At 38.1% G+C, this 17,475-nt stretch overlaps 1 protein-coding gene across 1 annotated transcript in view; it reads left to right on the plus strand.

Annotated features, from left to right (window-relative positions):
* The window catches only part of Hmcn1 (hemicentin 1), a 423,434-nt gene that overhangs the window by 261,582 nt on the left and 144,377 nt on the right, over positions 1–17,475 (plus strand). The window contains 6 exon segments of the mRNA XM_040738098.1: positions 2,885–3,163; positions 3,800–4,081; positions 4,930–5,038; positions 5,941–6,110; positions 7,396–7,550; positions 10,807–10,930. Coding sequence (XP_040594032.1) covers positions 2,885–3,163; positions 3,800–4,081; positions 4,930–5,038; positions 5,941–6,110; positions 7,396–7,550; positions 10,807–10,930 — 1,119 coding nt within the window.

The raw sequence follows: 17,475 nt of genomic DNA on the forward strand, positions 1-17,475 counted from the left end.
CCATTTTAAGCAAAACAAATTCATTCAACTCTTCAATATTTAGTAACAGTTTTTGAGCATGAAATGAATTTTTCAGAAAAAAATTCAGTGTCATTCCTGGAATCATTAAATGAACATAAAACTTTACCATCTGCTTCTCAGAAATGATCATGGGACTCGTGATGTTCATATCAGTAACAATAATTGAAACACACCATTGGCACTAGGGGATCATTAACATACAACCATTCTGCACAAAGCACTTGCTGAGAAGTAATAGTCACAGAGCACAGATGTTTAAACATCACATCTTCAAGCTCTGAATACTTCATTAATTCTTTTCTTATTTCACATGTTTTTTTATCCTCATCAGTTGTGACAAATCTTAGCAAATTCCACTTCAGATAGTGTTGCTTGGACTTCACTGAGGACATTTTTTTTTGTCAGCATTCGTTCTGCACAGATTGTTCTTAGAGACCAATTCTTCACGTTTGTTAAACTTTGCACTGACTTCCCAGATATGCCCAAACGACTTAGGATTGTGAATATCTGTCAAGGGTGTCAAAGGCAAGAATATTTGACAATTTATTTTGCCCCCAGAGTCATCAGCTCCTGGATTATTCTCACTGAAGAGCTGGTAATCATCATCAAACTGATTTTCTCTGGGTATATTTCTTCAGCTGCTACACTCATAGTTAATTTAATTATGTCACCATTGAAAAATGACCTTCTTTGCTGGTGAACATACTACTTAGAAACTTCCTTTGTTTTAGTCTCTTTATTTATATTTTTCATTTTTGTAAAGAAATTGTGAGGCTGAACCATCCTGCTTTGCATATTCTACTATTTCAAATTGTCGCCTTTCTTTGAAATATGAATATTGGAATGCATGCTTAGACTGTTGATATTTGTGCTTTAAGAGTTGTGGTACTGCCGGGCAGTGGTGGTGCACGCCTTTAATCCCAGCACTGGGGAGGCAGAGGCAGGCGGATCTTTGTGCATTCGAGGCCAGGCTGGACCGATAGCCTCCAAAACAATACAGAGAAACCCTGTCTCGTAAAAACCAGAAAAAAAAAAGAGTTGTGGTGCCATCACAGTATATGTAATGCTCTGCCCATTAATTTTATAGTAAGGGAAACATTACACTGTGCCACTCTTCTCTTGTTTTGTCATTAGGAACATGCACTGGGAACAAAAATCAAACATGTATTGTAACTTGTATGGCACTTAAAATTCTAGCAAGATACAAGTGTGTCACTAAATTTATGATACACAGAGCAGCAGTCGAAAGCAGTCAGCACACCACATGAGTAGCCATTTGCAACTACTTCATTACTATTCTGTGAGAGCAGCCACAGCCAACACATAAATGAATGAGTTTGACTGTATTCCAACAAAACATTCAGCAGTCTTAACTCAGTATTCCCTGACCTGTTTGAAACTTGGCTAGTCCTTAACTTTAAAGTAAATGTACTTATAGGAAAAAGATTCCACTATCAAACTCACCCCTAAATATCGCAGGCCATGACTTGGGTTGTATCTGTTATTCTGAAGCAATTCTCAGGAAGAGTACCAGAAAATGTGGAGATTCTATTAGCACCAGCGTCTTATTTTCTAATCAGTCTCCTTTTCCACTAAAAGAATCCATGGTTCCTTGGAGAGATAGTTAACTCTAGAGATGTGCAGGATTATGTAAGATGAATGTGGAGCATATAGTAGGATACTCTATTAAGGAAGTGCAAAAAGAAAATAAGATGAAGTGGGTATATCAAAGGAGCTAACTAAGAGAGCTCAGATTGCCCATACTGGCTAGCTTAATGTAGTCTCGGCTATATCTCCAAGTATAATACAAATTTTTAGGACTTCATAATGATATAAATAAATGAATTAGATATATAAAGTAGGTAGGAGAGATAATGTCTCCCATATAGAATTCCAAATAAATTGTGAAGTTATTTCCTTGACAGGAAAGAAAACACAGGTGGGGAAAGGGGCATTTTTCTAGTACAGAAACTTGGAAACCACTGTCCTTAGCCAAGTATCCTAGTCCTGCTCACATCAGTTCCCTGTAGTAGTATGTGATGAGAGGAATAATATACCTTACTGCTTTCTCTCTCAACACCCAGAGCTCTAGGTTAACCATAAGAAGAAAATTCTACAGAATATCCTTTGCTAAACCATGAAAATTTACTAAAATTGTGCTAAGACACTCAACTGCAGAAACAGGCCATTTGATTTCTTTCAAATTATTGCAATTGTACTGTGACCTTGTAAGAATCATGTTGAAAGTATGTAGCTGAGATTGAGCAACTTAGTGTATTTTTTCCAAATGTCCAGTCCTCAGTGGCCTGAGAAGCCAGGCATGAAGCCTCAGAGTAGTGGAGACTTCCCCGACAGCTGATTAGATATGTACAGCTGAATGAATGGACTCCTAGCAGTTAAAAGCTACTACAAGCAAGAAGGAATGACTCCACAGCTGTTGCCAGTAGCTGGTCCTAGAAGCACTAGAACATGCGTCTGTATTCTGGGAGAGGAGTGTGTGCTATTGTGCCACGTCTGACCCTCTTGCTCCTTTGACATGACATTTGAACTTCATGTGCCTACATTAACTGAGACTTTGGTTTGGATTGCTTTGTTTGTTGAAGCTAACTTGCTTGGTTACTCCAATATGGTCTATCCCATGAGCTGTTGAAACTGAAGCTGTGACTTGACTGCTTTACTGAAAGTGGAAACTGGACAGGAAGGGTACAGAGACATGTGGACCAGAGAGGAAGTAAACATCTGTGGAGGACACAGACTTCCTGTCATTAATATGCATTTATGTTAAACGAAGAGTCTTAGCTCCCTCAGCATGTACAGCACAATGCAGATGCTAACCTTGTGTTTGTTTTGAAATCTTTTGCAGTTCCACCCAGTATTAAAGGAGGGAATGTTACCACAGAAATATCAGTGTTGCTCAACAGCGTAGTTAAACTGGAATGTGAGACCCGGGGGCTTCCATTGCCCACCATTACCTGGTATAAAGATGGCCAGGTAGTCATATCCAGCTCACAAGCACTTTATATTGATAAAGGACAATTTCTTCACATTCCAAGAGCACAAGTCTCTGATTCAGCAACATATACATGCCATGTATCCAACATTGCTGGAACGGCTGAAAAATCATTTCATGTTGACATCTATGGTAAGGATATGTAGATCTGTTTCCTGAGTGCCTTTGTAGTACACTGACATCTAGCTACCTTACTCACTCATGAAGTCTTGGTGGGAGGTTTTTTTTCACCATATATAGATAAGATTTGGAAGAGTTTGTTATAATTTGTAAAAATATTTACTAAAGCTAAGGTGAGCAAAACTTAGTTCATTCCTTTAATCATCTCTCCCACCTTGGAACTTGGAGCATCTCAACCATTTGGCTCTTAGCAATAAGGTAAAGCAATAGTTAGTATTCAGATCAGTCTCAGCTCTTTGTCTTTTGTTAGCCTGACAGTCCATAGCACCTCAGAACAATTGGAATAGTTATAGATCTGTTGAATCAATAATTTCTTCCCTCACCAACTTAGAGGGAAACAGGTATGTAAGGGGAGGGCAGTGGAGGAGGGGAGGGGGAGGGACCTGGGACTGATATGTGAAACTAGCTTGTTTCTAACTTAAATTAAAAAAAAAGGAAGAGGAAAGAACAAAAACAAAAACAACAAAAAAAAAGACGTTCCTGTAGTCAAAGCACACAACAAAAAAGTTTCCCTTCTAGTTACTTAAGATGTTCTTTTATGACTGGGAAAAGAATTACCTGAAATATTACCAATGTTTCTCTTTCTAGTTCCTCCAATAATTGAAGGTGACTTGGCCACTCCTTCAAATAAGCAAGTTGTTGTTGGTCAGTCATTGATCCTGGAATGCAAAGCCGCCGGCAACCCTCCTCCGGTTCTCACTTGGTTAAAAGATGGTGTGCCTGTGAAAGCCAGTGACAACATCCACATAGAAGCCGGCGGGAAGACACTTGAAATCTTGAGTGCCCTAGAAGTTGACGGAGGACAATACATATGTGTGGCTACCAGTGTGGCAGGAGAAAGGGAAATCAAATATGAAGTTGATGTCTTAGGTAAGTAAGGATGGCACTGCCTGCATTGACAGATTTGCAACACTGGACTGTTGAGCACGTCTTAGGTCATGTAGTAATAATGCAGTCTCAATTCAGGTGTAGTTGGCTTTTCAAGTCTGTTCAAGTGGTAGGTTTCTCAATAGAGTGCTGAAATCTAAATCTCACACAACTCTCCCACGGATTTTGATGAATGTGCTTTGTTCTTGCAAGGGCATTTTCATAACTGTATCAACTTCTTTTGTCATAAGCACTGTGTCAGACCACAGATCATACTCTTTGGACCTTGCCACCTTGAGACCCTATAATCACAGCCAGAAGATTCTTATTTTTAGCATTCTTAATTTTAGTATATAAATACTAAAATTTCCATGTGTCCTCAAAGACCCATGAGGAAATTATATTGGAAATAAGCAAGCACATTTTTTTTCAAATGAATCCTCTAGAGAGTTATTAATATATTGCTAGCTAAATATATCTCTTTGTTTTCACTTTGAGGCAGGACCAAGGCCCTCTGCCCTGTATCTAGGCTGAGCAAGATAACCCTCCAAAGAGATCAGCCAGACGATTCCTAAATAGATGTTACTATGAAAACAAACAATATAAAACATGGGTAAACTTTACACTAGCATAGCATCTATGGGACCATAGTGTGTATCAGAGAAAATTCTTGGTGACAGGGTACATTCATCATGCAAGTACTTATTGTGAAATGCATTTACAATTTCAAATCCCCTTGAGGATTAAATTCCTACAAAAAACATCATATTCTAAGCTACTACTCAGATGTCAGGGTGGATTCATTTGTGTAAATATTTGTTTGCCTGCTACCTCTATCTTTCTCTTTCTAGTGCCACCAGCTGTGGAAGGAGGAGATGAAACATCTTACTTCATTGTGATGGCAAATAACTTACTGGAGCTAGATTGCCAGGTGACAGGCTCTCCCCCACCAACTATCATGTAAGCGTTTTGGTATGTCTTCTAAATACCTCTCTCACTTTTTAATACAAGTGTTCTGGAGTTGTCCTGACATTGAGGAGTGTCACCACAGAACTCATATTCCTCTTAAAAAGATGTAGTTTATATACAAGGTAACTGGTACTTGGTTCTCAAAAGCACACATATTGGCACAATTGGAGAAAATCTCTTTTTTTTTTTTGAGCCAAATTTGAATCAAGATTTATTAATATTGTCCATACCTGGGATTCCCAGAGTATGGTCTGGAGAAAATCTTTTGCATTGTCTTCTAAATTATATTTTCAGCCAGAAAATATAGACTGTTAAACACTATTAATGGTAGACCTCCCTGAGGCACTGACATGTGTAACAGACTATTAAATAAAAAGAATAACAGAAACATGGGAGGTTAGCATGCTTGCAGTCTTGTCTGGTTGGTTTCCTTCCTGCATTCTCAAAGCATTATTGAATATAAAATTCTCATTTCCAAAATGGTCTGAACCATGCAAAAGAATAGTTGGCTGACTGCAGTTCACACATTATAAAGTGATAACCCACAACACTATAAAACTCTGGTTTCAATATTTAATTTGGAAACATTGGAAGCTCATTTGCATTTTGTTGGTTATTATTATTTAAATACTATAGTGAATAATATCACTTGTCCCTTTCTGTAACCTAAACTTATTAGAAGGATAATGAACTCATTACAGAGTTCTCGAGTTCCAGCTGTATCCCAGCCTCTCTGAGAGACCATGTTTCCTTTTTACTTCTCTTCTTACTTTACTTACTTACTTAGGAGGTTAGGTGAATGCATAGAAGAGATAAATATAATACACAAATAACCTCTAGGAAATTGCTAATTTGCAAGATGTATCTAGATTTATTTTTGCCTTTCTCTACAGGTGGTTAAAAGGTGGCCAGTTAATTGATGAAAGAGATGGATTCAAGATCTTACTGAATGGACGCAAACTGGTTATTGCTCAGGCTCAAGTGTCAGACACAGGTCTTTACCAGTGTGTGGCAACAAACATTGCAGGAGACCACAGGAAAGAGTTTGAAGTGACGGTTCATGGTATGCCAAGGAAGGGATGGGTGCACTGCATTTTAAACCATTCTGGCTTTATTCATTATCTAATTCAGATAGGAGCAGAGAGAAATCGTGAGTTGTGTAAAGTAATGAGAAAAGGGTGACTGTGGTTAAATAACAGATTTACATTACTTTCTGATGCAGAGATACACCCAAAGTATCATGTGAACAAGATTAGACAGTAATTAAGTGTTAGAAAGTGTATTCTACATGGAGTCAGAGGGTGAAAAGAAAGCTAGACTATGATAGAAGAGGAAGGCAAAACCTTCCAAGTGAATGGGTTATGTCAACCTTTAAGGATTTGATCCAAACAGGAGTGATTCTGGACAGTGTTTTCCAGAAGCAAGGCTTAGGGTATAATTTTGGAATCCAGGAACATAAGTGCATTCACAGAACTGGCACAGTAAGGTTATGACCATGAATCTAATGACAAGAGCAAATCTCTGCCAGGGCATTAGGTGTCCCACTTGCCAGCAGAACTTGAGAAGCAAGGGACTGGAACCAGAAACTGAAGAGCCATTTGTAGTGCATAGCAACAGAATCTGTGCATATCAACTCCATTCTTCCCTCTGTCTCTATGGAGTCTCTTTTAAATTTTGCTTTTACATGTCCCGTGATGGAATATAGACAAATCTACTCCACAGTTTGAGCCCCGGATTCTTGAGAAAGAATCTGGCAAGCCCAGCTTCAGTCACCTTATGACCCCAGGTTTAGTCAGCCTTACTCTGGGACAAAGTCCTGTATATAAATGCCACTTGAATCTGCCACTAGTTTAATGAGGTCATTCCAGTGAAATGGATGGTAAGTATAAATTGGAAAAATAAGCCAATGGGTTTGAGCCAAACATACATGTTAGGTTGCAGTAACCATATGGACATTTTGGCTATTCAAATAATTAAATACTTAAAACTAAGAATGAGTGTTATCTAAAATGACTAAAAATTACAAATTAAACAAAAGATGAAATATATTCATTTTTCTAATTTTAAAGTTTCAGATCCCTTAAACATATTTTATGTTTTATTAATCCTTTGAGAATTTCATGCATGCATATAATATAATTTGATCATGCACACCCCACTCCTCCTTCCACCTCCTCCTGGGTCTACCCCCTCACACATACCCCAACTTGGTGCTCCAGAGTTTTCTTTATATAACACTGGATTCCTTTTGTGCTGTCTATTTAGACATGGGTGCCTCACACGTACTCTTAGGTCTGTGACGTCATTGGCTGTGGTTTTCATTCTGGCCCTCCCTTCTTTCCACCTAGTTCCTCCCACCATCAAGTCCTCTGACCTTCCGGAGAAGACTGTGGTGAGAAACAAGCCAGTCACTTTGCAATGCGTAGCCAACGGCATTCCAAACCCATCCATTACATGGTTGAAGGATGAACAGCCAGTGAACACTGCCCAAGGAAACCTCAGAGTGAGTATAAGACACTGAGTTCAAGTTAAGACAGCGATGTAGGTCTTGCTAATTCTTTCATCTCATTATTTCTTAATTATAGATTTTCCTGTAGAACAGATTTGGTGGAGATTTTGTTAAAATATGTCTTCATTTCTTAATGGAATTTAAAAAAACTCTGCTGACATAGCTTTTATTATTGGTGTTGCTTTAGTTGTTTTGATTTATGCCTTCAAAAATAGATATGAATCACAAAACATCATTTCTGTCTCACATGCAGACTGTACCATTTGACATTTAATTATGTTTTAGCGAATATTTAAAGAATTAGGAATTAGGTAAACAGATAAATAGATGACAGATTTCTCACCCAGATAGCCTATCTGACGCACTTAAATATCAGATAGTATACTCAGCTATTCAGGAAGCTGAGGCATGAGGATTGTACTTCAGGCCTACCTTGGCTGCAGAGCAAGTCTGAGCTTAATCTAAGAAAGTTAGTAAATTCCTGTTCAAAATAACAGCATACAGAAAGGGGTAGAGATATGCCCTCTGATAGGGTGATTATATAGCATGCACAGGCCTTGGTTTTAATCTCCAGTACCATTAAGAAAATACATTAAGAAATTATTGTATTTTTCTGGTAGGATCAAGTTAATTAAATGGTACCTTGACTTTCACTTGTAAGTTTTCAATATAAGATATGTCTTGACTTCTTTTACTAATAGAAATGATATAGATATCTGTTTGTTATCAATTCTCCACCTCTGGTATAACTGACCACATACTCTAAATGAACAAAAAACTCAGTAAACAGACTTCAAATACAGTGCAGATAAAGGATTGCTTACCTTTGAAAGGGAAATTTATGAGTTGGTAACACAAACATAATTTAAATTTAATGAGTGCAGAATATCGAAGGAAAGCCTTTGAGCAGAGTTCTGAGGAATGCATAGGATGAAGTGGGAAAGAAATGAGCTCTGCCGAGAGTGTGTGCACAGGCAAACACGGTAAGGAGAGCATCTTAGGGAGTGGGAAAGAAATGAGCTCTATTTTATCTTTATGAGAGCAATTGGGGGAAAAGAGTTTTTAAGAGACTAGTGGCATGACCAGGTTTATATTTTAAATATAGTTATGTAGTACTTTACAATGAAGATACTTAGCCAGAAAGATACTTTTATCATTGTTTAAAATTTGTACTATTCTTCCACAAACCTAGATGGCATAGCCTAGGTGCAACTGGACTAGATAATAAGTCTCACCATCTATATGGTTCACCATTGGCTAAATTGCTGCTATATGGTACATGAGTGAAGTTTCTTGTATCCTTTCTGAAAAAATTAATATGGTAGGCCAAGAGTATATGTGTAAAAACAGAACTAATATGCAGTTCTGTGGGAGACAGAGGTAGAAATTTGGTACTATATGCTTGTTAGAGTGAAGAGGATATTTTGGTGCAATAGTCAAGTCATTGTAGATTGATGAAAGATAGTTTATTAAAGATGATGGCTATGAATGTAAGCCAAACTCCTGAGACTTTAAACTACATAATTACACAGATGGCACTGACCACCAGCGATATGGGACACTCTGGAAGAGCATAAGGGAAAGTCTGTGATTTTAATTTCAGGCTTCTGGATTTCACTTCAGTTGGAGAAGCACTGGAGTAGATGTTGGACATGTCATTAGGGTATTGCAAATGGCTGTGGAGATCAACGAAATGATATGGCAAGAACTATTGGCACAGTGTTTATATTTCAAACTTTGGGCACAAATAAGTTAACCCAAAGAGGAAAGAAGTAAAGGGTAAGATGAGAGAAGATGCTATTGCAGAGTGTCAAGAAGCTGTGACATTAAAATCCAGGTGCAGAAATGTAGGGATGAAAATAAATGCACAGTTACACTGCTTAGCATGTTTAGAGCAGCTTGACTGGAAAATTGGTTAACTGGGAATTCACTTGAGACCATGGAGAGATCGTTTGGGGTCAGAATGTGGTAAGCCTGGAGGGCTACGCTGAGTTCAGATTTCCTCCTGGGCAAAGTGGGGAGCCATGAATGAGGTTTGAAAAGAGACTGGGGGAAGGGTCAAGTTTCCATCTTAAATAGACGATTCTGGCAATGATGTGCAAGACAGATTAGCAACTGGGAAGGTTGGAGACCCTGGAACATCAGTTAAGAAGCCATCATAACCCCACAGAGGCAGTAGAAGTGGAAAACAGGAGCTCTGAGACACACGGCTGTGGTGTAATTAATAGAAGTCAAAGTGGGCGCCAAAACCTGATGACTGGAAAAATTGCGGATGCCATTAAGCAAGACCGGGAAAATGCAATGACAAGTCAGTTTTAGGAATATAAGGGAGTAATTTACAAATTTAGTTCTGGATAGTTCATGTGTTAACCTGCCCTAGGACTATGAGTGTAGAGCTCAGGAGGCTAATGCTGTAAATTCAGGTATGTGCTTAGGGTTTTTCACCCAAGTCATGGGACTGGATGTAAACTCCAGAGAGTTAAGTTTCCTGTTTGTGCAGCAGAAAAAGGAAGCAGGTTGTGTAACATAATGTCCTAGTAGAGCCTGGGAGAGAAGGCTGGGGAATACACTCTCTTTAATGCCCTGTGAGTACAGACCATCAAGAAGTCAGGACACCCAATTCTGTGTGTGGTAAGAGAGACTATTTACTTAGCTGCAGAGACTCTTGGGCAATGTGACTAAATGACTGGTGACTTTGGAATAATCAGTGTTAAATAATGACCTCTCATGGCTTTAAAGTGGCAGAGGCCCGGTTGCAATGAATGTAAGAGAGGAATAAGGAGAAAGCAAGAATTTATCAGCATTCCTATTATTCATATTTTATAAATTTTACAGTTCTCCTGGCTCCTATGACAATTTCATCAAAAACAATTGTTGCTTTAAAACCATTTATGAAGTGTTACGTAAATGTGGTAAATGTGGTCATGTTTTTTTTCCCTTGAAGAGTTTAAATTTTTATCACATGCTTTATAGTACAGTGTGAAAGTCGTTTATTCAATGTGATTTTATGGCTATACCAGCAGGCCAGCCTTAAGTTATTTTATTTTGTGTCTTCAATGGCATAAGAATACATTTTTAAAACAAACTAGCCTATTTTCTTATGCACAATGAAGTGATCTGGCTCTCAAATATTGAGTTAACTAAGATATAAAACTACAATTAAACATTATACATTTAAACGAACTTTTCTATCCCAGCAAATGCTTTTCAATCCAAACAAAATACTGCTATGCTTTCTGTTCCCAATTAGATACAGTCTTCTGGTAGAGTTCTACAAATTGCCAAGACTCTTTTGGAAGATGCTGGCAGATATACGTGTGTGGCTACCAATGCAGCTGGAGAAGCCCAAGAGCACACTCAACTGCATGTACACGGTAAGAGTATCTTCATGGCTTTCTCTTGTATGTGTGTGTGCATGTGTGTGAGTGCATGCAGAGGAATGCACACATATGTGTAAGCATAAATATGTAGGCCACAGGTCAACTTCCAGTGTAATTTCTGCTGTGCCATCCACCTTGTGTGTTTTTATAAAGTATTTTGGCTTCTTTGAGAATTTAATATATGAATCTTGTGTCACATCAATATACCCCTCCCTCTCCCTCCCCCAACTCTTCCCATGTCCTCCTACTCCCTCATGACCTCTTTTATTATGACTGATTGTTAAACACATATGCATATGCTAAGCCTATTTAACGTGGCTTTTATGGATCCACTATTGATATTGCCTAAACTGCCTTGATTTTTGAGATAGGGTCTCTCGCATGGCCTGGTTCTTGCTGATTAGGCAAAGCCAGCTAGCCAACCAACCCTGCTTGTCGGTACCTCTCAAGCAGTAGGATTAGAGGTAGTCACTATCATCCACCCTTTCATGACTCTCTTTCTTTAATTGGTTGTGGGGAGGCATAGAGGGAAAGGGAACACACAGTTTCTATAAATTGCAAATGTAGAAAGAAATAGTTAATTTCTTCTATATGAAAAATACCATGTAGCTTATTATAATTACAGTTTCTCAAATACCTTTAGTTTTCAGATTGTTAAATAGGATACTCAAATTTTTATAGTGTGCGTGTGGTGTATATGTAGCTATGCGTGTTCACATGTGTGGAAGCATGTGTACCTGTTGTGCATATGTGAAAACACGAAGTTGATGGTAGGTGTCATTCTCGATTGTTTTCCACCTTATAGATTGAGATAGGGTCTCCTGCTGAACCCAGAGCTCATGATTGAGGCCAGTCTGGCTACCCAGTTTGCTCTGTGGCTTCCCTCTGTCTGTCTTCCTTCTCTGGGATGTCCTTAGGCTGCCACAGCCATAAAGCTTTTTACATGGGTTCTGCAGAGCCAAACTTGGTTTGGCAAATTCTTTACCCTCCGAGACATCGTTCTGTTCTCCGGTGTTTTCTAAATGATTCATGTCACCTTAATTAATAATCCTCTGTGGAAGGGTTTATTGAAAAAGACAAAGTTTCAGAGCTGTGCCTCACTTGTCTATAATCTTCTTGCACAGTTTTCGTTTCGTGAATTGGAGCTACCCTTGACTCAGGATCTTCTGTGTGCTCTCATAAAGTGTCTGGATGGCTATGGAGCACAGCATCCACATCACAGCTTTTCTGTAAACCTGGGAGACACGGGGCTTTGAATAGAAGGCTTTTGTTCTCCAGAGGCTTATCGGAACAAAGTCTGAACTTTTGCAGAAGTGTTCTGACATCTCCATATACACATTATTTGCTTTGTTGTATTCATGTGGTTCTTGTCCAACTTTTTATTTCTTTAGATGTTCATCTATCTATATATTTATTCCACATTTACTGAGGAATCCAGCCTAGGATAACTCCCAGGATCAAACTTAATTTCAGATACATAGTAGGAGGTGAAAATCTTTGACATATGAAGAGTAAACTGAGTGATTTTAAAAATGACAATGGGTCATTGAATTCTTCTAATTTGCTTCTTTGCATATTTTCTTTTGTTTGAGCCAGCCAGTTAAAATATTTTGTTCCTTCAATGTTTCCCATAAGCCAATTTATTCTGTTCATGCTTCACAAAATAGGAACACCCGATGTGAGCATATTTGCACATATAAACATGTTCCTTAAGAGTAATTAATTTGAAGGACACTATTTGGAATTGGCTCCTTGTCCTAGAGAGGCTGAGAACACACAGGCACTGCTATCCCTCACTGTCTTTAATTTACTCTGTTTCTCACAGGTCTCTATCTGTCATTTGAGTGTTCCTTAACATCTGTCTTCAACAACTCCTCAAGATTCCATTTGCATCTGAGAGTTGCTAAATTGTGTTGTTTCCTGTAGTATTTCCTTCCCTGAAACTCCTTCCATCTTCTTTGCACATTAAAACTACTGCTTCCTGCACACAGCCTCAGTTCTTCTTAGTGTCTCTGATTCCATTGGTGTGGTTGGTCACCAGTATCTGGAGAAATATTGACTCAAACATTGAAAAATCTTATAGAGTTTTTCAATATGTTCCATAATAACTGAAAACTAGAATCCTTGGAAGAAACTAAATACTTCATCATATAAGAACAAAGCACAATGACATATATGTATGAAAATATCATAGTGAAAGCCATTATTATGTATGCTAGTGAAACCCATTTAAGTGTAACAAAAAGCAACCAATGGAAAAAAAGAGCATAGGAAAAATACAAGTCTGTAGATGTAGGGTCTGAAGATGGTAGCAAAGTGTCAGCTGTTGAAAGACGCAGTTTGTGTGCTCATCTACATGGAAAATCATCAAAGAGAAGGCAAGCAAGTGGAAACCATCTGAGTTCGTGTGCAAAGAAAGAAACAGAGCTTAGTCACTTAAAGGGCTTAGTGGAGATGGCCAAGTGAGATGGAGAACATGATGCTATCTCCTTCATACAAAACACAATGTAGAGGTAAGAGCTAGCAAGAGCTTAAAGCATCCCATCTGCTGTGGTACCCATTTGTCTGGATAACAGCTCGTCTCCCTGAGAGCAGAATGATGATGAAGTGGACTTGTAATGATTAACCTGGAGCAAGCATTTGACTACATGTTTGTCACTGGAATCTGGACAAAAGCTGTCTCTTAGTGCTGAGGAAAGCAATGCCCCATTGGAAGCCTAAGACTCCAACCTTGAATCTATCTTCTACTATCATGTATTAATACTCATGGCAATGATTAGAGATGTGAAAATATAGGAATGTCTAAGAAATGTATTAATAATTAAAGACTTTGAGTAGACCTCAAAGACTGAGAGGACAATCTAGTGAAATGTGAAGAACTATGTAAATAGGTTTTGACAGAAATTGCTTAAAGATGCCCATATTGAAACAAGTGCATATTATTTGGACTTGAGCTCTCTGAGATTATTGTAGATGTAAATTTGACTTCAAAAGGACTCATAGAAGCTAATGCACTAGTAATAATGGAGAAAAGATACCATTTATACTTTTGCTCTCTGAGTGTCTTTAAAATATTGTATCCAATTCTGATGATAACCAATTTAAAGAAGAATTTACAGAATATATAGAAAAGCAATCATTTAGTTTCAGTCCATTATTAACTTATATAACAAACCCAATAGTCACTTCTAGCTAAGGTTTGTTTGGCCACTCTTTATGGATGGGCATTGAATTCTTAATATGAACATTTCTTGCAATTGGCACATGAAATTTTCAGTCTTCAATATTCAGTATTCCAATTTCTCAATACTCTTATTTCTCATAAAAATATCTTAGTTAATTCCCTTTTACTCCATCATTGTAAAAATATTAACAAGAGTTGAAGTAAGTACAGTAAGGATGCATGGTCTTTTGGACAAATCACCAAGCTATGACCATGAGAAGAGGAACATTCTCATGGAATTTTCCAGGGAGAGAGTCTGTCTGTTATAAACAGCAGGAGTCCTCAGTAGGTGGTCTTCTTTTGATTGTCAAAATTTCATAATTCTGGAAGTTTTTGTTCTCTAGACCAAACTATGTAGTTATATCTAAACCCCAAATATCTGCCAAGTGAGACAGATGTTTCTACAAACAAGTAGTTATTTGAAGTCTAATAAGTCAAGCATTCATTTCATCTGCACATAATTATTTCCAATGAAAAAATCATCCAAGGTGATGCATCCAGAAGAAATAGAACATTGTAGTATAATAAGATGGGCTTCAAATTTGGTTCTTGCATTGTCATTTATAGTCTGTAAGATGCTAAGCTTAGATGTGAATCTTCTTAAAGGTAAGCATCCTCATCTGTAAGGTAGAAGAGATAATAATACCGCATAGTCACAAGAGTTGTTTGAGGTTTAAATGAAAGACAACACATGAAAGTCTTACCCTGGTGCCTGTTTCCCAGTCAGCATCTGTAAATGGTAGCATGAAGACTGTTTTTTGGCAAAACACATGTTTGGCTCCCAGCCCTTCTCACTGTACTCTCTTAACAAATATGCTAAAGGCCTGTTGTTGCCTTTCCCGTTGGCTGGGGACCCTCTTGCGTCTGTATTAGTTGTCTCATAAAAACATCAGGAAGACTTCTTATTTCTATTTTATATTTTAAAAGTATTTGCTTGGCTAACATCTGCTAACACCCACTCAAACAAGGTTTCTCTATCATTTCTGTGTTTTGTTTAATAGCTTGCCTGTGGTCTAGTGGAGACTTGGGAGTGTTCTAGGGAACTGTTTTGTTTCTTTCTTCATGGCCAAGTGAAGGTCAGGATTCTACTGAACTATGTTTTCAGCACAGATTAAATTATTTCTGCTATTTTCAAATATTAGTGAATAAGGTAGATTAATTCACAAAAGTCATTTTAACATCAGTTTTAACTAACTCAGACTTAACCAGGTTTTGACACAGTCGGTTTATGCCCCAAATGGCTACAAAACTAGACAGAGTAGACTTCATGATGATTCAACGCAGTACTGTGGTTTTGGCATGATGTGTACATGCAGTATTTGGAAGAAGGAAAAAATGAAAAGAAAAAAAAAGACAATAAATTGAGTAGTACTTCACCCTCTTGCCTAGGGAATTCATACATCTTACCATTGGCGTGGAATGGTGTCCCCTTAATGATGACATACACAGAACAGTGACCTCCTAAATACTACAGAGGAACCATGAAACTTATATTGTATTTACTCTTGTCTACTATATTGAATAAAGGCATTGGGTTTTCCTTATAGGTATTGTGTGGATTTATGATGTTACTGTCTGTGACTTGAGGTAATGAACCATCACAAACTTCTGTAGACAGGCTTGTACTTTCTCAAACGTATAATCAGACAAGATCAAGCGTGTTCAGAATGGTATGGCCCTAGACAAAAGGCAAATAATCCTTTCAAAAATTTAGGGGATTTCCGATCCATTTGCTTCTTGTCAGCCTGGGGTGCTAACCACACCCAAAGAGCATACCTAGATAGGAGGGGCCTCAGCTTTCTGAGTGTATGTTGTGCATGTTTATGCTTATGGTGTATGCATGTATGTACATATATGTACAGGTGGATTCACCTGTATGCATAGGAGGTAGCCAGAGGTCAACTTTAGATGTTTTCCTTGTTTGTCTCTTTATTTTTATGTTATTCATAATAGGATTTCAATGTCTCCAATTATTAAAGATAATTTTTCCTTTTCTCAATGCATGTTGGGACTCTATTGTTATATGTATACTTGTTTATAATTGGCAAGTATTTTTGAAGCAAAGTTAGAGTTTATTATGAGAAGGTTTTAATATAGCGATAAGCTTGGTTCTTAAGAGAAAGAGACAGCTTAGGGAAACAACTAATTTTACACTTAAAGGGTATGGGTATTTACCCAGAAAGGGTGACCAGAAGTCACCAATGGTATACGTTCTTTAGATATATAGTTTAGTTTTATTTTTAGTGTATGCATTGAGGGTTATAACTAGCATCTAAATGAATAATTTGCTTCAAGCATAATAATGTTCTTCAATTAATAGTATTTTAAGTTTATTTGTGCATAATTTTTGCTTCCAGGTAGCCTTTTCTTTTCCTTCCTTTATGTTATTGTCCTTCTTCTCCTACCATCTGCTAGTCAACCTCACTTACTATTATTTTCCATGTTGTTTTTTTCAAGTTAATAAAAAACCTTCCAAATTTCCAGTTTTCATTGTCTTTTATCTTTATCTGTATTGTTACTTTTACCAGCGTCCCTAATTTATTCCTGCAAATTAGTTGCTGCCCTGAAAATTTAGTTTTAGCACTCATTATGGGACATGTGCTCCTGCGGAGGTTTTTTGAGGCTTTCTTTTGATTTCCTAGGGAAATCCTAAATGCCAAAGGACAGATTTGCTGACTATTGACTTCTTTCTTTCTTTCTTTCTTTCTTTCTTTCTTTCTTTCTTTCCTTCTTTCTTTCTTTCCTTCTTTCTTTCTTCCTTCCTTCCTTCCTTTCCTTCTTTATTTATTTTTGCAAAACATGTTTCTTTTTCATTTTACATATTAGCCCCAGTTCCCCTCCCTTCCCTCCTCACTCCTTCTTACATCTCTCCATCCCACCCCCCCACCCACTCCTCAGAGGGGGTAAGGCCTCCCTTGGGGAGTCAACAAAGTCTAGCATATCAAGTTGAGTCAGGACCAAGCCCCTCCTCCTGTATCAAGACCATAGAGAATGGGCTCCAAAAGCCCGTTCAAGTACTCAGAATAAATTCTGGTCCCACTGGCAGGGGCCTCCCAACAGATCAAGCCACTTAACTGTCACCCACATTCAGAGGGCTTAGTTCCATCCCATGCAGGCTCCCCAGCTGTCAGTCCGGAGTCCATGAGCTCCCACTAGCTGGGGCCAGCTGTCTCTGTGGTTTTCCCCATCATGATCTTGACGCCCCTTGTTCATATGATCCCTCCTCCCTCTCTTCAGCAGAACTCCAGGAGCTCAGCCCAGTACTTGGCTGTTATCACTGTATCTGCTTCCATCAGTTACTGGATGTGGGTTCTAT

Source organism: Mesocricetus auratus, unplaced genomic scaffold, assembly GCF_017639785.1.
Source record: "Mesocricetus auratus isolate SY011 unplaced genomic scaffold, BCM_Maur_2.0 Super-Scaffold_100676, whole genome shotgun sequence".
Classification (NCBI taxonomy): Eukaryota; Metazoa; Chordata; class Mammalia; order Rodentia; family Cricetidae; genus Mesocricetus; species Mesocricetus auratus.